Source organism: Tamandua tetradactyla, chromosome 6, assembly GCF_023851605.1.
Source record: "Tamandua tetradactyla isolate mTamTet1 chromosome 6, mTamTet1.pri, whole genome shotgun sequence".
Taxonomy (NCBI): domain Eukaryota; kingdom Metazoa; phylum Chordata; class Mammalia; order Pilosa; family Myrmecophagidae; genus Tamandua; species Tamandua tetradactyla.
Window position 1 is genome coordinate 50127491 of NC_135332.1, and position 21394 is coordinate 50148884.

Genomic DNA, 21394 nt, shown 5'->3' on the forward strand with positions numbered 1-21394 from the left:
CTATTTAAAATACTTAAAATTCAAAAGAATAATAGGAAATTCTGTAACTCCTAATTGCTGCTGGCTGAGTAGATTAGCCTTAAAAGTGCTAAGATTGAAAAACAAATGAAAGAAATTGTTTAATATGGTAGACAAAAGAGAATCAGTATAATATGACAATAAACATATTTATTCAGGAGAAGTAAAAAAGCTCAAAGAAGTGTTTCTGCAGATAAAAAGTTCTGATGGTCAGTAGGGATGGTTTAAACGACTTCAAGAGAAACATTATATATGAAATTTCAATGTCCAAAAGCCTGCTAGTTTTGATTAAAGAATGGAACTTGGCTAATTTCTTGGAAGACAGGCTACAAACCAATACTGTATTCTGTTCTGACAGTCCCAGAACCATAAGAGATTTCTTCAAGGCTAAGCTACCAGTACGGCTACCATATTCCATTCTAAGTGACTGTTTGTCTTGGAGCATATGTGAAGATATGCTTGTGGTGCAAAGGAATGCTTCTACAGGCACAGACTGGTATCACCACCTTGACTCTGGCAAAAATCCAAATTTGAAATGAAGCTGTAGAATTTTATTTCCCTTTAAAATACTTGAGGTTTAAGGAATATAAAGACAAGACTTTTTGAAGAGGTTAGTTTTTAAATTTGTGCTCCTTTACCAAGATAGGAAGATGTTTACATTTTATGGTGCTTACTCATAGTTTTTTTCAGGGTAAATGTCTCCAACCAAACCTCCTAATTTGATGTTTTACTGTATTTAATTTACTGTTTCCAATGAGACCAAAAAGAAAAGTTTTCTGTTCTCAGCATGTATTTTAATCTCTTATTCCCACAAACTTGAAGCATTGATTTAAAATTGGAGTTTTGTTTAAAACTTGGGATATGTATTTAATCTCTCATCCTTTTCCCTCCCCAACTGAAATGGAAAAATAAAATTTTATTTATTCAAGGTAAGTTTATACATAGCTTTACAGAAAAAAAAATTGAGTAATATTAAGTATATGCAGATTGCTTGTTTCTAAAAACGTTATTGACTTATGTACCATGCATGTGTAAAATATCCTTTAAAGATAGGTATGATAGTAAATAGATCACTATAATAATATTTTTAAAAAGCGTTCTACCCGTGCATATGGCTTTGAACAGATTTCAGGTAGTTCTTGAATGAAACTCAAAGTTAGCTTAACAGTTGCCATTTATACGTTGCATTATATAAAGAACAAAAAAGGGAGTTCTTTAAGGACAGAAAATCAGCTAAAAAGCCTGTTGTGATGTTTATAATAATTCTGCAGGTGGGGGTGGCAGGGATTCATTGAAATCTTGAGCAGAGTCAGGAGGAATAGAGAACTCCTGGCATTGAATCTCATTGTTGGAATCTTCCTGATTTTCCATAAAATCTAGTGGTGGCTGGGTCAAGTTAAGTGAGTCAGGGGGAGGCAGAAATGACTTTTTGGACTCAAAATTATCATCTTCACATGCTTGATTGGGATAGTCCAGAGATGGTGGGAGATCAATAGAATCATTTTGCAGAGGAGACAGAATTGTCGTTGTGGGTTTTTCAGATTGCTTGCCCTCCTGCTCTTCCAAATCAAGAAGGGGAGGTGGTGGAGGCAGATCTGCATCATCTGAAGAAGAAACAGCAGTGCCAATTGTTGATCCATCAGCACTCTCCTCTGATGTACCATTTATTTGATCTTTTATTTTCTCTGTCTTGGGGTTATTTGGTTCTTCAATGTTTTCTCTTGATTCAAACAACTTAATTTCTAAGTCATCTGCTAAAAGTGTGTTTTTGCTTGGTTTCCAGGCCATAAGTGAAACAATTGATGTACGTTTTATAGGTGCTTCATTTTCTCTGATGTTATCCATACATATGTCAGGGGTTTCTCCATCAGCAAATGGAGACCTACCTGCCCAATTTTGATCATTTAAAACTGGTTTCCTCAAGCATTTCCAAAGTACAATCACGATTATAGCTACCAACATAGAAGTCAGAATTATACCAATTAATATAGCAGCTATTGAATTAGAATTAGTTTCACGTAGGGCCTTTTTGTTACTGGTAGATTTTTCTGTTGCTAGGATGAATCCTGGTGTAATCCTGGGTAAAATTTTGACAGTTGATGTTGGTTGTATGGGTAAATTATGAACAGTTGGTGGCACTGGTTTTCCAGAAGTGTGGGCAAATGATGGTTGTTGAGTGGAGGTGTAGACAGATGGTGGTGGTGTTCTAGTGGAAGTGTGGGCAGATGGTGGTAGTTTTCTGGCATGGGTAAACCCCGGTATTGCTGTTTGTTGGGAGGAGGTGTTGGCTATTGCTTTTGGTTGTCTGGTGACGTTATAGACAAATGAGTGTCCAACAGTGACTTCAGCAGGTGGTGTTGGTTGTCCAGAAGAAATGTTGTTGAATTGTGTTGGTTGCCCCAAAGGATTCACTGTTATATTTTGAGAAATAGCTGAAACGTATGACTTTGATCTAAGTAGAGTAGACTGTGGCTGTTTCTCTGTTGTGATTGCTTGTGTCTCTGAGGAGAATGTATCAGTCAGATGTCCGCAAAAGAAAATTAAGATGAAATGTTTGGAATCCATTTCAGAATGTTTCCCCTTACCGTTGGTTTTGTAATGAAAGAAAGAAAGAGATAATTAGGCATCATTTGGCATCTAGTTATATTTGACTTTTCATTATTTTAATGCCTGATACAAAGTAGGTAGGTACTGAAAAGTATTTATTATTCCTGAATTTAGAATTGATAAACTGTAGACTGGTATAAGCAACTCTTGAATATCCTCTAACTTATCATATGATATTTGAACCTTAGCACTACTATTTGAATAGCTCTTTGTAATACCATCTTCCTTTCATATTACTAGCACTAGCCCCTCTTTTTCTACCTGGCTCTTAAATATGGGTACTTGATTATCTGTCCTTAGTCTTTTATCTATTTTTCTTTGTTCCCGAGTCATAAGATTTCACCTATGACCTTTAAGTTATAACTCCCACACCTGTGCATCCAGCCCAAATCTTCTTTTTAGTTTTAGTCCCATTTGTATAACTTCTTGGTGAACATTTCCAGATATTTATCCCACTAACAACACACTCATCATATTTAAAACTGAATTCATCTTTACCTCAAAATGGGCTCATCTCTCAACTTCTATATTTCTGTTAATGATACCACCTTTGTAGGTTTCTTATTCATGGAGTCTGTTGCATTAGTTATCTTTATATCATTCTTAGGGTCTAGTACTGGGTCCTGTGTTTAGATCTCATATTTTTAAAAGATTCAATTCAACTCACAAGTCCTGGGCTCAGAAGCCTAGTGAATCTTTCAATCAGTTTGAGCCTGTCCTAACCAGTTAGTCAAGTAGTCCTGCTGCTGCTTTTATTGATTTATTGATGAACACATCATATTTGTGCCACATGAAAAAAAATAAAAGATAGTTGCTGCCTTCGGGTTTTCCAGGTCCTAATGGTAGAAACAAATAGGTATTAATAATTATAATAATTTGAGAAGTTTTCTCACTTAGGTATGTAGAAGATGCACAAAGGAACTAACCTAATTTGGGAGGACTTCAGGGAAGGTTTCCCAGAGAATGTAAAATTTCAACTGAACCTTAAAAGATCTGTATGAGTTAATTAGGCAAACAAAATATTCCAGCCAGAGGGATTAACATGGGCACAGGAAAAGAAGGTATATATATCAGGCTGACAGGTAGGGCTTTTTGTGGTATGTGGTAAGGTACTAAAGCTTGAAGAGTTAAAATCTAGTTTTAATTCTACCATTTAACCTAAATAACCATGAGAACTAGTCACTATCTCTCCTGTTCTCAGTGAGCCCATCTCTAAATTTTCAGCTCTGAAGGTAAGATAATTATCTTGCACATCACCAAACACAATGGTAACTCTTCAGCATTTCTTAATATTAGGAAAAAGAAATTCTCAGGTATTAGATCCCATTGTATACGGTAGGTGAGACATGATTAGAAACTTAGTTTTTCATTGGTTTGAAGGCCAATCTGAGAGACACTTGATGTCCTTTTGCAAGGTACAATAAAAGATACAATAGATTTTTCAGCACAATTGAATATTTAATTGTTTACTCCTTGACTACTTCATATACAGTGATGATAAAGGACCTTATTTTCGTAAAAGAAAAGACATGGGTTTTTTTTTCTATGTTGTCTCTTCTGTTTTATTGTCTCTCTAATACTTCAAACCTAAACTTAAAATAGTTATCCTTTAAATTTTCCTGCACACTGCTGATGGATTTATTTTCTTAAATGCACATATTATCAGGTTACTACTCTGCTTGAGGCTTCCCATTGCTTTAAAGAAAAAACCTCAATTCCTTAAGTGGTTACTTTTCTGTTTTGCTCCATTTGGTGTGAGTTCACCAGTTCAGACTCGGGTCTCATGATTAAAACTTCTTATCCAGCTAAATTGCACCGCTTACCCACCTTACTTACTTTCTAAAACACACACTTTTACTTATATTTTTTACCCACCTAGAATCAGTTTTTTCCAAACCATCTCCTCCCTCTTCTTATCTAAACCATTTTTCAGATTGCAGCTTAAATTCCCCTTCCTGAACCAAGTTGTTTGTGACTTGACCACAGGCCAAAAAGATCAGCCCTTGTCTGAATACCCCTAGTTCTTATTGTCTTTTGATTCTTTAGAGAATTAATTGTGTATGTAATTGTGTTTGTTTTTTATTACTTTTCACATTTTCTTTTTATTTGCTTCCTCCCCTTCAAATAAGTTATTAAGAACATTGGAGAAGGCAAGAAGAATAGAAGAAAGAAAACAAATAACTCTCAAGAACATAATATGTACTTGATTTTCCTAAGTGTTTTACCTACTTTGTTCATCTAACCTTTAATGACTCTATGAAGAAGGTGGGGGTGTCCTTGAATTATAAATAGACAAATTCAAATGATTTGGATAATTTCCCCAAGATTGCATCACTCTTAGTGACAAATTAAGAATTTGTACCCAGAACCATCTGATTCCAAAGCATACACTCTCCTACCCTACACTATCTCATGTCTTTATATTTTGATGCTCTACAGCATAGTGCCTTAATGTTAGGGACTCAGCAAACATTTAACCTGTATTAGGCTTCTTGGTTCCTTTCCATTTCACTCTTCACTTTTTATTAATACTTTTATCAGAATGTAAGCAGAAAAGTTGAAATCTAAGTCAATAATTTCTGTTTTTATCCACTTTGTAAAACTTTTGGTATAGATATAAGAATATGGATCATCTCTAGATGTTCATTTTCCATGCAATTCCTACCCACTATTCTTAAAGATTACCAAAAAAAAATGCTTTCACTAGAAAACATTATTCTTCACAGTTTCATTTTAGTTAAAAAATAAAATAAAACCCATCTTTGCAAAGCAACATAAAGTGTAGGCTGTGAATTGCCTTCAGCAAAAAAAAAGTTTCCTCTTTTGTGACTTTGTTTAAAACAGAAACCGTATTGTTCCTCTTTTCAGTTAGCTAAAGAAGATATTAAAGAGGAAAAGAACCCAGACAGGAACATAATTATAAACCGAGTTTAGGTTTGTAAGATTAGTTTTGTTGAGTATATAACCTCTTTTGTTAGTAGGAAGGTGGCATGACCTTCAGTGTATACAATTTTCACTCATCATTTCAGAGTTAGTGATGTTAAAACCAAATTCTATTCTTGACCCATCCCACCTCTTTCTCCCTCTCTTCAGTTAGCTGTCTACCCTCCTAGGATCTGCTACTTCAAAATGCTAGATTCTATGTTAGAATCCTGCTGTAGCAGTATAGAATAATCCAGAAAAGTAAAAAAAAAAAAAAAAAAAAGAATAATCCAGAAAAGAAGGAGCAAGATTTAAAAGAAGGATAAATAGGGAGTATAATAGGGAAGAAACTTCTTCTAGCTTAGAGGTACTAAGGCCAGAAAGTTGTTTAGCAAAGTATTTAAATGGTGTATACCTGGAGTATTTACATTGCTTTTGCAAGGAAAGAGAGTAGAAAGAAAGAACAATGTGTGGTAGGGAAGTAAAAAGGAGAAGAAAGTTTAGAATAAGATGAAATGAAAGGAAAATGCATAACAAATACAAGAGAAAAAAAATAAAAATTATAGTAAGCAAACTGTATGGAAAAGGGGAAGGTCAGCTGACTAAAGAAGGTATTGAAAAGTGGGAAAGTTGATAAAAAGATGAGAAAAAGTGGGGGTTATGTGATTGTTAAGAAATTGGGAGGAAAGATTGAAGTGGATGAAAGAAGCAACCACAAAATGTTGCCTGTCACTGGCCTGTATTTGTGGGTATAGGAAATCTATGAAGAGGAGCTATCTTTCCAAGATGGAGGACTTGCATGATCCATCTTCTCAAAATAATTTCTCTTTCGTTTCAGGCTTTCCTGTCTGCTGTAAGTGTTCTTAAAACTCTCTCTCGCCCTCTCAACCCACCCACCCCTAATTCCTCCAAAGAACCTGTGCATGTTCTAAGTGGAGTTTTCTAGAAACCCCTAAATTTGTTGCTTATACAAATCTCATATTGGACACCCTTCCTATGGCAATATTTTACTCATTATTTTAGGCTGGCACTTTTGAGTTTAAATCTGATTTTGATCTGTTTCCTTTTTCTGAATATTTAAAATTTGTTAAAAAGAAGGAAAAAGTTACAAGGTTTGGGGTACAAGGGTAGTTTAGTGGTAGAATTCTTGGCTGCCATGCAGGAGACCCGGGTTTGATTCTCAGTCCATGCATTTCCCAAAAAACGAACAAGCAAAACAAACAAAAATTCAACAAATGATGCTGCCAAAACGGGATACTCACATGGAAAAATAATGAAATGTGACCCCGCCATACAACATACAAAATAAAAAGTTAACTGGTTAAGTAAGCATTTTAAAGGCTATTACAGTGAAGCAAGAATTCCTGTGTGTTAAATAAATATAGTGCATTAGTACATAAATGATCCGGCATTTAAAATTGATCCTGTTAAGCTGGTTATGATAAGAAATATGTCATGTCTTAAAAAGTATCAGAGATTTGAAGAACATATCCTAGACAAATAGGCAAGAGTAGATAGCAATGTCAAAAATATCTGTATTCCAGTTGCTTTTATATAAACATAAGTTAACAATATAGCTATAATAGATTAAATTCAGTAATACATCTTATCCAGCTAGTGAAGTTATGAAACTGTAAAAGGAAGAAAGCAGCAATTCTGTATCTTGAAGAAGAGCACAGTGGGAAATTGACCTTGAACTACATACAATAGTAAGTATTTGATACCACCTTTTGTCAATAATAATAGCTACCATTCACTGAGCACTCATTAAATGTTTGACACTGTCCTATTTTAATGAACTAGGTGATGGTATTTTCATCTTACAGATAAGGAAACTAAGATACAGAGAAATTGGGTAATTTGCCAGTGTCGTAGTTTTAAGTAGCAGCACTGGTACAAAAACCCATGTCAATCATATACCAAAGCCTACTCTTTCTATTACACTTCACTATAAATGCTGCACTGCTTCCATAGTTAAGATTATGAAAAAGAATGCTTTTTGAAGGAAGGAGAAGTGAGCTCTGTAGAATAGAGATGTAAGTAATTTGGGGAGCTAAAGGTACTCTTGTATGAAGGGTAGCAAAAGAACTGCCGGGAAACCTGTTTTAGTTCTGTAGTTCTATGAAAACAATTTCAGGAGTTTTGAATGGTTAGCCTTAAAATGTCTTATTTAGTGTGTCTACTGAAATATTTGAGGTGATTTTTGAAAGACTGGACATTGAAAGCCATCAGGGTTATATTTAGCAAATTCAAATTTAGAATTTAAAATTTCTTCCAAGTAGAATTATATAGGAATTAGTTTAAAAACCCAGGCACCATCATATAACTCTAAATTTAAAACTGATTCTGAAAGTACAGAGAAGTCCTGTCTAAAAAGAAGGTAAAAAAAATCTTTATTTTCTAAATTCTGTAATAGTTACTTTTAAGAAATCCAAAATGAACTTGTATGAGGCAAACTCATGTATGAAATGTCAAAATAAGAGTATTGTCTTTTTTTATAAAACTAAAGGTATCACCCACATAAATTTACTCTTCCTTGAGAATAGAGTTCTATGTAGACTCTGCAATTTTTATTTTGGAGGATTTTACTTTGTAATTACCTAATTGACTCATATTATTGGCATCTTTTATGCATATTAGCATTTTCAGTTGTTAATTCTATGAGTAACAAAGGTTTTTTTTTCCTATATCTTATACTGTTTACTAAGACTGAGATAATAAGCAACATAAATACATAGATGTGAATATACATACATTAGATTTTATAATGTGAACTTTAAAAATGAGCTATAATATTTTCATGTCACTACTGCCAATTAAAGATAAAATTCTGTTTGTGTAAAAAGTAAAACATATATAACAATGATAATTGAGTACATTATCTAATTTCCTTTTATTTCTTTTTAAATTAAATGATGGTTAAGGTAATATGACCATTCTTACTATGGAAACTAAAGGGGATCCAAAATAATTTTAATCTATGGATTATATTATGTACAGAAAAATTTTATAGACAGCAAATCAGAATTTTTAACAATTAGCAATTTGGAGGCTTTAAGTTAAATTATATCCCATGGATTCTAGTTTTATTTCTGACCCTTTAAGCTTTATCTACCTTAGTTATAGTTTATATTCTTTTAATTACAGAACTCAGGTTAGAAACACTGTGATTGAATAAACTTTAAAGGGCTTATATTATAGAAGCTTAGGTGAAAATCTTTCTCTGAGGTGAGCTAAACACTGAATACTTTTTCATTCCATGCAGTAAAACCACAAAAACCTGTTATAGACATCTTTTGACTGCCAGAGTTGGTTAACTTAAGTTTAAAACACTAATGACATTTTTGTTTGCAGAATAAATTTTACATAAAGCAAAGTTCAAACCAAATTGTCTGTGTGAAAATTTTCTTACCTCAGCTGTTAACTTCTTTTGTAGAATGCTAAATTCTTGTTCTAACTGGACATTTTGGTGATTTGGCTAAGAAAGCAAAAGTGGTGGTTCAATTCAGATTAAAAATTGTCCTCTAGCAAACTGAAATGGTTTCTGTACAAAAAGAGGAAGTTTATCAATAGTTGGTTCCGGAAGTGTAATAAACCACAAAATGACTAAGAAATGTGCTACTTTTACAGAATTTATTTTGAAACGCAATTGGTACTACATGGTTTGAGTGCTTTTAATTGATATTTGTAAATAAACATTTGAGATTCTCTAGTAATGTGATTGTATAATTTAAAATTTTAGAATGGAGTCCTGGAGAGAAAATTGTGTGTTCTGAGGAAAAGATACAAGTTAGGTTATTACCTGTAATGAGATTTCTTTCCCTAGCAAGTGAGTGATGTGTTCCATTTACTTATAAGACCTTAGGCAAGTTGCTGTGCCTCTGAATCACCATTTCCTCCCCTGGAAAACTATTTCCCTTATTGGGTTGTTGAGTGGATTAAATAAGCTAACATAAAATAACGTGTAAATGTCTCATACACAGTGGGTAGACAGTAAATGTTAATGTTATTTCCTTATACATAGTTTAGATAAAAAAACATAAACATATATTTAAATTATTTTGACCAAATAATTTATTGTATGTTTATTGACTTCAGACCCACAACTATTTGTTTGATATACGCACAGAATAAATTAATATAAATTGGAAATCGTTTATTACATAAGAAGGCAACTAAGCAAAGTGTATTGAAAAGTATGTGAATAAATCTGAGTAAATAGTTCTTTGGGCAAGTCTCTTAAACCTTGTAGCCCCTTTCCTCATTTGAGAAAGGGAGATCATAAATCCTAATTTACAATCTTATTATGAAAATTAAATATAGTAAGTTTAACTCTTACATACAATAAGGTTAAATACCATAAGGTTAAATCGCTAACCTAGTAAAGTGCCTAGCATGATGTGTTATAGTAGAGACAATAAATATTAATTCATGCCCTTCTTTCCCTTGGTCATTAACAGGAACATGGAGATTATTAACACCCAGTTCTTAACTTTGCATACTTAGTACGTAAGGAATAATTATTTTCCTTTTTTTTTTCTTTTCTTTCCTTTTCTTTCTTTGTAATGGGGTATATTATAAAGCAGAATATACTGAACACACTTTAAAGCTTTTGTTTAAAAATCCCAGAATTAAAGCTTGTGGACCCTAAAATTCAGAGATAGAATATAAATTAAAATTGTTTTTGTTCAGTAATAACTTACTTAATTTGAACTCAAAGATATCTTCTTACCTACCATCTTTAAATACCTGTCAACTTTGGAAAAGAGCCACTTGCATTATGTTCATGAGCTATCATTGGATGATATCTTTCTGAGAGTAAGTATTTAATAACACAGTAACTGGTGAATTTTAAATATTCCTAACAGTGGAAGCTTTTTGTGTTGTAAGAAAATATTTGTCCTGTATGAATATGAATATGAAAGTAGTCCAGAATTTCTTATTTTTTTAATTATACTAATTTGTTTTAGTTTCACCTAACAAGTTTTTATTTATGACACTAGATTCAAGTCATCACTATTTGTTCTGGTATACAGACTCAGTTTTTTAATTTGCACAAAATGAGAACTTTGTCCAGTTTCATTTCCATCTTGGGCCATTTTACTTCTTGAGAGATAACCTGTTGTCACCATGATTGGCTTCATCCACTGGAGTCCTGAACTCCTGAGGTTAGGCTCCCTAAGTGTTCTCTTAATTTCCTTCATACTTTGTGGACATACAGCTTTATCTGGATTAACATGGTTATGATTCATTGTTTAGAGAATGGGTTTGGGGGCAAATTGGTAAGAAAGTAATAATAAACTTAGTGCTTTATTTTTTCCTCTCATTTTGAGATATAACTTAGGTCTTTGAAGCCAATGAACTTGTAAGAGGAGAATTTGATGATCAAGATTAGAATCACCTAGGGATATCAGAAGTAGAAGCAGGAGAAGGATTAGGCATTAGGGTTTTTAAAAGCACTTCATATGAGTCTAATATGGAGCCTGCATGAGAATTGCTAACTTAGAAGGAAAAGTAAGATTATGTTGTATTTGGAAAAAAATATGTACAATATTTTCTTAAATGGCTGACATCGTGCCCTAAATAAATGCTCAGTCAGAGTTAAATGTGGCATAGTCTTTAACTAGTATGCCCTGTGTCAGTTTCAGTCAATAGTTGGAAAGTCTGTCTAATCAATTTTTGTAATATATTTAATTGAAGATGGAAATCGACTTAAATGTAAGTCAATATTCTCCTTGAAGCTAATTTTTTAAAGGTTATCCTGTTTTCTGTAGTGGACCAACATACACGCACACACACATGCACATATCTTTCTCATGTCACATTTGATATTTCTGAAAATGTAAATATTCTGTGTAAAAAATAAAATTGATCATTTATTAGGCCACTTTGGCATCCTTGAAGTCCAAAAATTAGACTTTGAATGTTTGCTATTAATAAATCAATAAGCGGTATTTATAGAAAAGATGTATGTTACACTTAAACAGAAAACTTTACGTTTACACTTTACTATTACACTAGTATAGCTATAAATCTTCTCTATTTTAGTTGTGCCCTATTTCTTACTGATCTTTACATTGTGTTTCCTAAGGTAATAAACTGAATACAAGTATACAAAGTCAAAGTTTTATTTTAATTAGTCGTAACTTATTCTGCAAAATTATGTTTTAATTTCATATTTTTAATAGGAAAACACTTTCTTATGTATGTTATATGTAAGGATGAAAATATCTAACCTAAAATTAGCAGTGTTTTGAAATGTAAACTGGTATGGATTCTGCCACATCCAACAAAGAAATGCCATTAAACTATACAGTTCAGCACGATGCATTAGGATTTGGGCTTCTCTTAGATGTTGAGCATATGCCTAGCTCTTGGGATGCACTAAAACTCATCCAAGTTCAATTAATTATATTCAGACAGAGGTCATTAAACTATTGTTGCTGCAGAGGGAATACTTATTATTCCTTTCTACCTCTGTTAACCACCTCCCTCACTTCATTTTTAAAATGTAGCCCAAATGCTTGGTTGCTTTATTACTTGCTTTGTAAAATATTCAGTGTCAAGACAGAAATGCACAATTTAAATTAAGTAAATAGGCATATTTTTCCTCTTCCCACCTGCTTGCATCTAAGCTGCAAGGCCTGCTACAACAAATTTTAGACAATCAGACCACAATTTCGCATTGAATACCAAACTGACTTCATTTTTTACTCCATAACCTTACTCATTGCTACTTTGCATTTTTCATCATTAAAACATCTGTTAGTAAGTTTTTCAGTTCCTTCTTCATCTTTTCTTTCTCTTGTAGTAGTGAGCACTCCAGTGGATTGCATCATAAAGTTGGGGCCTGTAAGCTGTTTTGCTTTTTTCCAAGTATCTGATTCAGCAGACCATAAACCACTGCTTGCCAAAAAGTCACCATTGCTTCTAGGCTGACGCTTGCCTACTTGTTTTGTTCGTCTGAGAGATGAAACTTTGTTTGCCAGAATCACAGTTGATAGAAATAGAAGAGTACAGATAAGAAAAAGCACTGCAATTATAATTAAGCAAACTAGGATAGCCATTTTGTTGTTTTCTGCACAGCCATCCTTTTTGAAAATTTCACTGTGATTTTTGCTTGTGTTGCTCAGTACTGTTGGAGAACTGTCCCTGAAAACAGAAGTTATATAAAGCTCCTGTCCAGATTTAGGAGTTAAAGATACGATGAGAGATGATGTTACTGTTTCAGGCATGTTTGTAGATTTACTTTTGTAATTTACTTCAGGAGTTGTAGAGTTTGTATTAGGGTTTTCATGTTGGTTTCTGTCTACCTCGTTTTGAATAACTGAATCCCAGGCAGTAGTATTGTTAGCCCTTAGGTGGGTATAGTTTGCTTTTGTTCCAGGAGACAGAGAAAAAACTGGTGTCATCAGAAAGGTAAGATGCAGGTAATATCCTATGAGTTCCATGTCCACAAATATACTGGTAATCTGTTGGAATAGTAATATAATTCGTTAATTTGTGAAAGAATAAATGTTCCTAGTTTTGCTAATTGTAGTTGAAAGACAGACAGCTGATGTTCCAAGTAAACTGCAAGCGCATGCCTAACATTTGCTATCCTGTTTGAATTTCTGCTCAACTGGATTTTTTCTTTTATCCTTTTAGGCTAGTATAAACATTTTCATCTTTATTATATTTCTGTGTGCTGGAAAGTAGCATTACAAATAATTATTAATCTTTTAAAACCGCATACTGTGCCTTTGTGTAGTTTTTTTCCCTTCCTTCCAAGCATGTTAGATTTTAGCTTTGAGTCAGATACTTCTGCTTTTACTTTTTTATTCCTTTTTTTTAATCATTTGCAAAAATTCCCCACCCTCTAACAAATGTGTCACCAATCTTTATAGTAAAGGAAAATGTGGTCATGAAAGGTTGTTTCATGTATGAAAAGAAAATGCAAATGGCTTTAGGGTGCAAAGGTGGATGATAGCAACCAGAAGCGGTTGATCTTTGAATAGGAATTTAGGGTGTTCTTTCTTTTTTTCCCTTGGGTGTTTATCTTCAAACTTAGAATTATATATTCAATATAGAAATATATTCCCAGTATTTGTAAAAGTAATTCTGTTGTCATTGATCTCTCTTTTCATCTCTGTTTTCCTTACATTCTGTAACTTTCTGAAGGCAAAGGTATACCAGCTTTCTCAACCTAAAATTGTGGCATTACAAAGTAAAAGAAGTAGATTTCTTCAAATAATCTCAATTTCAAAATAAGCTATTGATTTTTTTCATCATTTATACCTAGTGCTGAAGAATTTGAAAAATGAAAAAAAAAAAAGTTGGGTTTCAGTTTGGGTTCTGAGCCAGTACAAATGGCGGACAAATTCTGTTCATAATGCTTATTACCTACCTTATGATTCAAGATTTAAATAGAACTGACATTTCTGTTCAAGGAACTGATAATCTAACAGGGAAGGTTTATCACTGCCACTAAGATATCTGTTTTATAATAATATACCAATTTATATGAGTTACATTTGTAGGAGTATTTTATTAGCATTTATTTAAAGATACTAGAGGCAAAAAAGCTAGATTGTTTTCCCAAAATTTACTAAATGAAATTGCCTGTTGAAGAACCCAGTGTACTTATAAAAGCTTTTTTCAAACTTGAACATGCATGGGACTCATCCTACTCTGTTTTTGTTCTTTTAAATGAAGTTTCTGATTGAATGGGTCTGGGGTGGGGCCTGAGATTCTGCATTTCTGACCCATTCCCAGGTGACTCAGATGTTATTGCTAGTCCAGGAACTGTGCTTTGAGTGTCAAGATTTTATAAGAAACAATTGTTGTATGTCACTAGATAACATTCGTATACTATTGATACACAGAAATTGAGAATATGTGTTATGTTGAGTTATACAAACAAAAGTAATATATAATAAACTATTTTACTGAAAACTAGCCTCTGAAGTAACGTTTTATATTATGAAAGGGAGGGAAAACCATCATTAAATGTTCTAGAATTAAGAGTACTTTGGGGGCTATGATCTTTAATAGACAAAGATATAATGTACTGACTTTCATATTATGTGTCCACCCTTAACTAATAAGGTGAATGACATAAATCTTTGGGTTCTAATAATTCTATTGCAAAAAGAAATAGTTTAATTTGGGCTAGCAAGTAATTTCCACTATTCTGTACAGACTGACTTCTACATTAGATGCTGAAATTAATTAAAGTGGGTTATTCTTGTCACATTAGTTCATTAACAATGTAGTATACATCATGACATTCGTACACATTTAACAGTGCTTACCACGGGACAGATAATAGGCCTGCTGTTGATTGTCTTCAGCCAGATGTACCGCCATCCCCCAAGTAAACAAACTGTTAACAAAATGAGACTTTTTCTCACCCTTTCAAATATATGAGATTAAAGACTATCTTTATATTTTTCATTTATGCCTTGGAGACCAGGTTATATTAACAAAAGTTTTATCTGTGGCCATTTTCAATGCAATTTATAATGCCTAAACATTAGTTCTGAGAAATTTATTTTTAAAACTTTATTTTTACTGAATAAAATTTTCCAATCCACTCGTAAAGTCCAGGCTCAGATCTTCCCTAATCTTAGTTTAAAACTCTATGTTGATTGTAAGTTTTTCCATTTCTAATGTAAGTTTTACTTGGTAGGACAGAAAAAGAAGCAGTATACTTTTCAGTCACTTATAATTCTATTTTGTTAGTGAGATTCTTAGGTACTATTTGAAAACACTTCTGTCAACACTAATCATACAGAGTTATAAGTGAAAGAGCATAAGAAAAGCCATGTACATGACCTACCTTACAAAATTCTTGGTCAAAATCTGATTTTAAATTTATTTTTAAAAATCACTTCTTTTCTTGTCTTGAAACACAGCTTCCAAGTAATTTAAGGCAGAACAGACTTGGAGATTATGAACCTCAAAGTAAATCTGCAGTAAAAAAGGATATGGACAGCTAGCTTTCCACTTTTAAAGCCAAACCACAGATGACACATTTCCTTTCCGATTTAACTAAAGCACATGTCAGAGAGGAGGAAAAAAACTCTAACTTGTCTAGTTGGCCAATTGGCATGACAGGAGGCTTTGTAAAGCCAATCTCCGCCTCCAGAGCAGGGAGGGCTTTCCACTAAATGCCTTTTGACCTTATGTTCATTTTATGTGCCTGTGTTAGTTATCATTCAGAAGAGATCATGAGATGGCGACTTTCCACAGCATTAAAATCTTGTCTAAAAGTTGTAGCTGTATATCAGAAATTGATTTGATAACATGATTTTGTAGTCTTTGGGGTGAATTCACCAGCTATTAGAAGCAGCAACCTTTATATATAACTGGCATCTCAAAATTTTGGAGCTACAACAATGATCTGAGAAAATATCTCATAAACTTAGATTATACAAGAAAGAAAATGGTTTTTGTGGTGTAGTGTGTATATACCACACACACACACATACTCATGTTGGGTTTCCTGTCATCTCAAATGTAGTATGTCTAAAATGAACTGCATTGTTTTTCAAAAGTAACCCCTCATACTCTCCACAGGGTTGGTAGATAGCAAGTTATTTTAATTCAGATCCTTTCTTTCAGCCCCAAAACAGTCCTTGAATCATGTTGCCTCTTACTTCATATTATTAACCCATCTAGCTACTGCAATTACCTTTTTACTATCCCCCACCTCCTTCATTTCATCTTGCATATGTCACTTTCCTTGACCATATCACTCTTCCTTTAAAAAGAAAAAAAAAGTTGAATACTTCTCAGACACCTACCACAGTGCATCAGAAATGTTTGTGCACATTTAGATTAGATGAGAAGATTGTTTAAAAACAATGAAAAATGCTAGATCCTACTCCACAGATTCATATTTAGTAGGTCTGGGCTATACCAAGAAACTGCCTTTTTTATCAGGCTCTACCATTGTTTCATCCACAGAAAACACTCTGAGAAATACTGAGCCCTCTGGAGAAGATCTAAGCCCTTTGATTGAACAAATTAAACTCCCTTCATGATTTGGCTATTATCTATTTTTCCAGCTTTATCTCTCAAAACTTCTCTACAGAAATCCTCCATTTCAGATAAACTAGTTGACTTTCTTTACAACTAGTACCTGTTTCTTTTCTACTTCTCTTCATGAGGCCCACCTTCTCCTCCTCCTTCAGGTCCAAATTCCTCCTGCCTGATTCAGCCACTGCTTTGACTGACTTGAAAGTTTGTGATCATCCCCTCTTCTGAACTCAATGCAGTATTTTTCTATGCCATTTCCTTGATATGCTACCTCATATCTTTTCTTTTCTTGAAATAATTTTATTTTGTTTTAAAATCATTTAACCTGTCATTTTTTATCTTCTTCCTCTCAACAAGATTGAAAACTCTGAGATGACAATATTTATCTCAGTCTACTTTGTGGGACTATTGCCACAGTCATCCAGTATAGAACATTAGTGCTAAGTTAATATGGGTTGTTTTGATTTGAAATTCTTGAACCATGTGCTTTGGGGCTTTGAGGGTCCTCACCGTAACTACTCATATCTATTAGATTCTTTTGGTTGTGAGCAATGCTATGACCTAACATGAAAAAATGTAATATATTGGTTCTCACAACTAAATAATCCAGGATAAATTATTCCCCACGAGAGGCTTTATCCAGGACTTCCAACAATGTGGCATGGGTCCTCATTTCTCGTTTCATTTCTCAGTTACTCCTCTTCAAATTTCAGCAGGCTTTCCCCTCATATTCCAAGGTATGAGTTAGAGTCTCAAAGGACTGTGAGCTGCCATGTTGATAAAACCTCAGGAGAAAAATGTCTCAGTTCTAACAGTTTAAATCAAACTTCTAAATTGGATCTCTTTGGCCCTGTTTGTCCTAATTTGATTAATGTGTTCATTCCTGAACTAGTTTCTCTAGTCAGAGTTGGATAAATGAATTGATTAAAGCTATTCTTGTTCATTCTGTAGTTTCAAATTAGTCATTCTCATACAAACTGTTCAGCTGCAAAGTTTTATGGCCCTGAAGGCAACTAACCTATGTCCACTGTTTTCCTCTTTTCTTAACTGATGGGCAAGTTTTTGTTGATGGTGGTCAAATTTTTGAGTTGGAGGTTTGTCTTTTCCCTTTTACTCCTCTTTTTTGTTTCTGTGTGGTCAATAGTAATGCCCCTCATCACCACCACCAATCTCTAATTTTATTTATTTGCAGCTTCTTTTTTTTTTCTTTCTTAGTCTAGCTAAGGGTTTGTGCATTTTATTGATGATTTTGGTTTTAAAATTCTCTTGTTTTTTATTCTTGATTTCATTTATTTCTGTTCTAATCTTTATTATCTCTTTCCTTCTGGTTGCTTTGAGATTAGTTTGCTGTTCTTTTTCTAGTTCTTCCAGTTGTATGGTTAGGTCTTTGATTTTTAGCTCTTTTCTTCTTTTTAATGTAGGCATTTAGGGCTATAAGTTTCCCTCTCAGCACTGCCTTCGCTGTGTCCTGTAAGTTTTAATATGTTGTATTCTCATTTCCATTCTCTCAAGATATTTTTTTTATATTTATATTTCTTTTAGTCTTCAGTATCTTAGAGCAGCTAGAAGTAAACACCTTAAATTGTGGAATTGTAACCCATACCAAACTCTGAAATCTGCTCTACAACTAATTGCGATGTGCTTTGAATTTTATTGCTTTTCTTGTATATATATTATTTTTCACACAAAAAAGAAAAAAAGTTGATTGTGATGATAAAATGCACAGCTATATGGTGATATTGTGAACCACTGACTATAAACTTTGGATGATGACATGTTATGTGAATATATAATATATATATCAATTAAAATAAATAATTTTTAGAAGTATAAGCATTAGAAAATTTAACAAAGAACAAAGCTGCTCTCTACTTGTTGGTTCATATATTATAAAATGCCGTTTACCCTGGTGGGATTTATCTCATAAACAAGTTTAGTACTTTTCTGAAGTGAAATCTTTTTTTTTTTTTTATATTTTTAAAAATTTTTTATGATCATTCCGTTCTACATATATAATCAGTAATTCACAATATCATCACATAGTTGTATATTCATCATCATAATGATTTCTTAGAACATTGGTATCAATTCAGAAAAAGAAATAAAAAGACAACAGAAAAACAAAATGAAAACAGAAAAAAAAAATTATACATATCATACCCCTTACCAACTTCCCTTTCATTGATCACTATCATTTCAAACTAAATTTATTTTAACATTTGTTCCCCCTATTATTTATTTTATTCCATATATTCTACTCATCTGTTGACAAGGTAGATAAAAGGAGCATCAGACCCAAGGTTTTCACAATCACACAGTCACATTGTGAAAGCTATATCATTACACAATCGTCTTCAAGAAACATGGCTACTGGAACACAGTTCTACATTTTCAGGCACTTCCCTCCAGCCTCTCCATTACATCTTGGATAACAAGGTGATATCTACTTAATGCGTAAGAATAACCTCCAGGATAACCTCTCGACTCGGTTTGAAATCTCTCAGCCATTGACACTTTGTCTCATTTCACTCTTCCCCCTTTTGGTTGAGAAGGTTTTCTCAATCCCTTGATACTGAGTCTCAGCTCATTCTAGGATTTCTGTCCCGTGTTGCCAGGAAGGTCCACATCCCTGGTAGTCATGTCCCACGTAGACGGGGTGGAGGGGGGTGAGATTGCTTGTTGTGTTGGCTGGAGAGAAAGGCCACATCTGAGCAACAAAAGAGGCTCTCTTGGGGGTGACTCTTAGGCCTAATTTTAAGTAGGCTTGACCTATCCTTTAGGCTGGGGGCTCAGCCTATAGCTTTGGTTGTCCACACTGTTTATGAGAATATCAAGAATTCAGCTTGGGGAGGTTGAATTTTCCCCCGTTCTCACCATTCCCCGAAGGGGACTTTGCAAATACTTTTCCATTCACTGATCCAGTCACTCTGGGATTCACCGGGGCATCTCTCTGGACAAACCAACAAAATCTCATGTCCTGCCCAAGATTCCGTGTACTTACGTTGTTCAGCCAACTATCTACATAAGTTATATTGGGAAATGCACTAGTCAAAATATATATTTTGTACCAAATAAACATTTTTTGCTTTAGTCTCACACACAAGTTGAAATTTTAAAATATTAATTACCATCTATTTTCAGCACCCTGCAGTAATGACATTCCTTTGTTCTTCCTCATACAAAAACATTTTTAAAATTTGTACTTTTAGTCACTATCCTTACACACTCTAGGCATTCCCAGATTATACCATCTCAATCTTTATCATCTATCTTTCTTTCTGAATTAATTTGTGCCCCCAGCCCTCCTCCCTCTATCATTCTCACATTCAGCTTCATTCAGTGTTTTAACATAATTGTGTTACAGTTAGGTAGAATTGTGCTGTCCATTTCTGAGTTTTTATATTCAGTCCTGTTGCGCAATCTGATCCCTTCAGCCCCAGTTACCCAATATCTTACCCTATTTCTATCTCCTGATGGTCTCTGTTACCAACGAAATAGTCCAAGTTTATTCACTAATGTCAGTTCACATCAGGAGACCATACAGTGTTTGTCCTTTTGTTTCTGGCTAATCTCACTCAGCATTATGTCCTTAAGGTCCATCCATGTTGTTATATACGTCATAACTTTATTCTGTCTTACAGCTGCATAATATTCCATCATATGTATATACCACAGTTTGTTTAGCCATTCGTCTGTTGATGGACATTTTGGCTGTTTCCGTCTCTTCGCAATTGTAAATAATGCTGCTATAAACATTGGTGTGCAAATGTCTGTTTGTGTCCTTGCCCTCTTGTCCTCTGAATGGATACCTAGCAATGGTATTGCCAGGTCATATGGCAATTCTATATTTAGCTTTTTGAGGAACTGCCAAACTGCCTTCCACAGCAGTTGTACCATATGACATTCCCACCAACAGTGAATAAGTGTGTCTCTTTCTCCACATCCTCTCCAGCACTTGTCATTTTCTGTTTTATTGATGATGGTCATTCTGGTGGGTGTGAGATGATATCTCATTGTGATTTTGATTTGCATTTCTCTAATGGCCAGGGAAGTTGAGCATCTCTTCATGTGCCTTTTGGCCATTTGTATTTCCTCTTCTGAGAAGTGTCTGTTCAAGTCTTTTTCCCATTTTGTAACTGGATTGGCTGTCTTTTTGTTGTCGAGTTGAACAATTTCTTTATGAATTCTGGATACTAGACCTTTATCTGATGTATTTCCAAATATTGTCTCCCATTGTGTAGGCTGTCTTTTAACTTTCGTGATGAAGTTCTTTGATGCGCAAAAGTGTTTAATTTTGAGGAGTTCTCATTTATTTATTTATTTCTTCAGTGTTCTTGCTTTGAGGGTAAGGTCTATAAAACTGCCTCCAAGTATAAGATTTGTAAGATATTTCCCTACATTTTCTTCTAACAGTTTCATGGTCTTAGACCTAATGTTTAGGTCTTTGATCCATTTTGAGTTAACTTTTGTATAGGGTGTGAGATATGGGTCCCCTTTCATTCTTTTGCATATGAATATCCAGTTCTCTAGGCACCATTTATTGAAGAGACTGTTCTGTCCCAGATGAGCTGGCTTGACTGCCTTATCAAAGATTAAATGTCCATAGATGAGAGGGTCTATATCCGAACACTCTATTCAATTCCATTGGTCGATATATCTATCTTTATGCCAGTACCATGCTGTTTTGACCACTGTAGCTTCATAATATGCCTTAAAGTCAGGTAGCATGAGACCTCCGACTTCATTTTTTTTTCTCAGGATACTTTTATCTATTCGGGGCACCCTGCCATTCCAGATAAATTTGATTATTGGTTTTTCTATTTCT

General features: G+C 33.9%; 3 protein-coding genes across 7 annotated transcripts in view; 1 reads left to right on the forward strand and 2 right to left on the reverse strand.

Moving 5' to 3' along the window:
• Positions 1-21394, forward strand: part of NF1 (neurofibromin 1) — a 354325-nt gene that overhangs the window by 266556 nt on the left and 66375 nt on the right. The gene's annotated exons all lie outside the window — the stretch shown is intronic.
• On the reverse strand, positions 5-9089 carry EVI2B (ecotropic viral integration site 2B). Its single transcript, XM_077165255.1, has 2 exons — positions 8960-9089; positions 5-2598 (listed from the first exon to the last, which is right to left on the reverse strand). The coding sequence occupies exon 2, from the start codon at positions 2581-2583 to the stop codon at positions 1273-1275; it is 1311 nt and encodes a 436-aa protein (XP_077021370.1). The 5' UTR covers positions 2584-2598; positions 8960-9089; the 3' UTR covers positions 5-1272.
• On the reverse strand, positions 11660-15523 carry EVI2A (ecotropic viral integration site 2A). Of its 2 annotated transcripts, XM_077165257.1 has the most exons (3): positions 15368-15523; positions 14841-14911; positions 11660-13019 (listed from the first exon to the last, which is right to left on the reverse strand). In XM_077165257.1, exon 3 carries the CDS (start codon positions 12996-12998, stop codon positions 12258-12260), a length of 741 nt encoding a protein of 246 aa, XP_077021372.1. In that variant the 5' UTR covers positions 12999-13019; positions 14841-14911; positions 15368-15523; the 3' UTR covers positions 11660-12257. The 2 variants fall into 2 exon arrangements, with proteins under 2 accessions (XP_077021372.1, XP_077021371.1); XM_077165256.1 differs by lacking the exon at positions 14841-14911.

Coding starts and splice junctions, on each gene's coding strand:
- EVI2A (XM_077165256.1), bottom strand. CDS start 12,998: ATGGAACTCATAGGATATTACCTGCATCTTACCTTTCTGATGACACCA.
- EVI2B (XM_077165255.1), bottom strand. CDS start 2,583: ATGGATTCCAAACATTTCATCTTAATTTTCTTTTGCGGACATCTGACT.